General features: G+C 58.3%; 1 protein-coding gene across 1 annotated transcript in view; it reads right to left on the bottom strand.

The window, feature by feature from the left end:
- Positions 1 to 1125: 1125 nt before the first annotated feature.
- LOC118452414 (sperm-associated antigen 4 protein-like) overlaps positions 1126 to 3089 on the bottom strand; it is a 3930-nt gene continuing 1966 nt past the window's right edge. The window contains exons 2-5 of the mRNA XM_035895581.1: positions 2889 to 2989; positions 2138 to 2305; positions 1675 to 1764; positions 1126 to 1281 (exon numbers count right to left, since the gene is read on the bottom strand). Coding sequence (XP_035751474.1) covers positions 1126 to 1281; positions 1675 to 1764; positions 2138 to 2305; positions 2889 to 2989 — 515 coding nt within the window. The remainder of the gene's footprint in view (positions 1282 to 1674; positions 1765 to 2137; positions 2306 to 2888; positions 2990 to 3089) is intronic.

Below are 3089 nucleotides of genomic sequence, written 5' to 3'. Positions count from 1 at the left end.
GTGTTTGGTCGCCCCCCTGTTGGGTCGCCAGCCCTGTTTGGTCACCGCGCGGCGGGCCGCTCGTGCTGCCTGGGGGCTGCGCATGGCCGTGAGGGGGCCGGGCCGCCGTCACTCCTGAGCCCGCCCCCGCTGAGCCGCAGCTGCCGCGCCTCAGGAGCCCGCTCTTTCCCGCCCTTCCAGGGGGCGGTTGGGGTCCCCTCTCTCTCCATGGGCTTTTTCGCCTTTTGCCGCCGCGGGTTTTGCCGCGTCGGGAAGGGTCCCTCGGCGCGACCCTCTGCTCCAGAGCCCCGTGCCTCAGTGGAGCAGCAGAGACAGAGGTGCTCTGTGCAGTTTTTCTCCTCTCCTTCTCCGATTTTGATTGATAATAAATTAATTTTTTTTTCAAGTTGAGTCTGTTTTGCCCGTGATGGTAACTGATAAAATGGTCTCTCCCTGTCCTTATCTCGACCCATGAGCCCTTTGATTTACTTTGCTCTCCTCTGTCCGGTTAAAGAGGGGAGTGATAGAGCGGCTTTGGCGGGCCCCTGGTGTCCAGCCAGGGTCAAACCACCACATTGTGTGTACAGCATTCAGCTGGAAGCTGACTGTGTTTTGGTGTTTCAGACATGGTGGGGGACAGTGGCTCTCTTAAAGGAAGCAGAAGGCAGAAGCGGAGGGCTGTGCCCGGGACCGCACGGGGGCACGGGGGAGCTGAGCCAGGATGGCCTCCCTCCCCAGCGCTCAGGCTGCTCAGGCCTCCTCACACACCTCAGACACCCCTCACAGGCCCAGGCACGGCTGCACCCCACGTGGGCCCTCACTAGACCCCATCCCCAGAGCCAAGGTGCCATCTTAATGTGATGGGCCAGTGCTTTGGGGATCGTGACCCCCAGACACTGCCAGGCTCCAATGACTCCTTCCCGGGGGGGGGGTGCTCGTGCCAAAGGATTTTGTCAAGGAGCTTAGGCAAGGAAAGGGCTACGGGAGCATCGTCTCCTTTTGCTCGGTTAGCAAACATCGCCATCGTAGAGGGAAAGCAGGACACCTGAGGAAGGCCTCAGCCTGCAAAAGGCAGCAATCGGCAGCTTTGAGAGGGCCTGTGAAACGACATGGCTCTGTCTGTTTCTCCGCTTTCCTCTTTAATTGTTACTGAGGGAAGGTCTCCACACGTGCCTGGCCCATGGCATTTGTTCCCACAATCGTCCCATACACCTGCACTTGATAAATGCAGGTGTATCCTGGTTTTCCCCAGTTGCTCTGTATGGCAAGCTTCAAGATCCGAAAGGCTCTGGCAACCTCATTCTGCAAAGAAACCACAGCAAAAATCAGCATCACTCCTGGGGTGGAAAGGGTGACAGCAGGCTCCGTGTGTTTTCCTCTGTCAGCCCGGCCCCTGCTCCAGGACCAGCTCCCGCCCCGGTTGAGGCGCCAGCTTCTCCCTCCTGCCCTTCTCCCACCCAGGTGGCAAAGGACCCCTGTGCCTCTGCAGACCAAATGCCCAGCCATGTCTGGCAAGGTGCCAGACACGATCCCTGCCATGGCCAGAGGCCGCTGTCTCTCCCAATCTCTCCGGTGTTTCTCTCGGCCAGGGTTGGACCCTGTCCTGGCAGGGACCGTCCGCACTCCTTCTGCAAGCAACTTGCTGGCAAACCGGTGTTTCTGCCCTGGCCTCTTGCCCCCACCCACTCACTGTACCTTCAGAGGGAAGGTCTGGGTCTGCTCCTTCTGCACAGTGTAGGTGAATGCCCCCAGCAGAGTTTCATCCTTGCTTTCCTCATCCAGGCCCTTTGACAACAAAGCACAGGGGAGCAGGTCAGGCTTGACGTGACCATGAGGAAATGCACACGTCAAACCTGGGCCCGCAATCCCCACCCAGCTCTTGCAGCTCCAACACAGTCTGGTGCAGGATGTGGGGCTGAGTCTCCTCCTGGTGTGTTGCTCGAGGGCCCGGAGGTGCTGGCCAAAAGGTGCTAAGCAAGTCTTAGGAGGGGTGACGCTACACCGCATGTCCCTTGTAATGTTGCCTCAAGGAACAGCAGTACTTAGCAGCACACAAATCCACGTATCTTGGTAGATGCGCAGAGAGCAGCAAGTCCCCATTACGTCTTTCTTTTCCCTGCAGCCAGGTCCCAGCCCCCAGTGCCCAGCAGAGACTTACAGAGACAGTGAAATCGCGGGGGGCACTGCTGGCAGTCCCCAGTGGAGAGGCTGTCTTTGATGTGTGCTGTACAGTGATGGCTGTCGGCTGTATTTGTGCAGGCAACTGGATTAGCACCTCAGTCTGAGACCCTTGGAAAGGCCAGCAGTATCCCAGGGAAGCATCTGGCTGAAAGCGGAGGACAAGAGCAGTGAACGTGAAAGTGTGATGGGGCCCGCTGTGCTCCCATACAGCCAGAAGCAAAGGCGGCACTGTGCCTGTGGGCTGTGCTTGTGCTCGAAATAAATGGAGTGTTGGGAAGTGGACAGAAGCGCCTGTCCATCTTCCTGGCCTGGGAAAGAGGAAAATAGCCAGACAGTGGGAAACATATGATACCCTGCACCTAAACCAGGGCTGTAAAGAAACCTCTTTTGGCCCAGGAGCTCTGCAGCTTCCCGCCACCCTCCACTGCCCCATCAAGAGAGGGACAATCAGAACTGTGCCAGGGAAATAAATGGGGTCCCTAAGGAGAAGCTCCTTCACCCAGCAGTGACGAGGAATAATGGGCAGGAAGCCTGTCTCAGCTCAGCCCCCTTCTGAGGGCAACTGCTGTTTTGTAGGGAGTCAAGCCCTATGTGAGACCTCGGGCATCAGGCACTGCACCAGTGCCACGGCCTTCAGCAAGCACTGGCCCGAGGGGAGACGCCCCAGGGCTAGCCTGCAACCTTTTAAGAGGCGAGAGAAGCCGCGCTGACAGTTTCTGCTGCTGTACCTGCACAAACATATCCAGACGGGGTTGAGCACACCAGAACCAAAACACCCTGCAGAGCCACGCAGATCTGCTGGAGGTTCTCTGAAGGTCGATAGCAGCCCCTGAAGGGAGAAGAGTGCAGCTGACTGATGGAGGCCCCAGGCTCAGGGGACCTGGTTGCTGCAGGCTGTTTCTAAGGCTGCCTGCCTCCTTTTGGGTGGG

This window comes from Egretta garzetta, unplaced genomic scaffold (genome assembly GCF_000687185.1).
Source record: "Egretta garzetta isolate BGI_Z169 unplaced genomic scaffold, ASM68718v1 scaffold175, whole genome shotgun sequence".
Taxonomy (NCBI): Eukaryota; Metazoa; Chordata; class Aves; order Pelecaniformes; family Ardeidae; genus Egretta; species Egretta garzetta.
The sequence above is the reverse complement of the archived record's forward strand: the minus strand, read 5'-3'. Positions and strand labels throughout refer to the sequence as shown.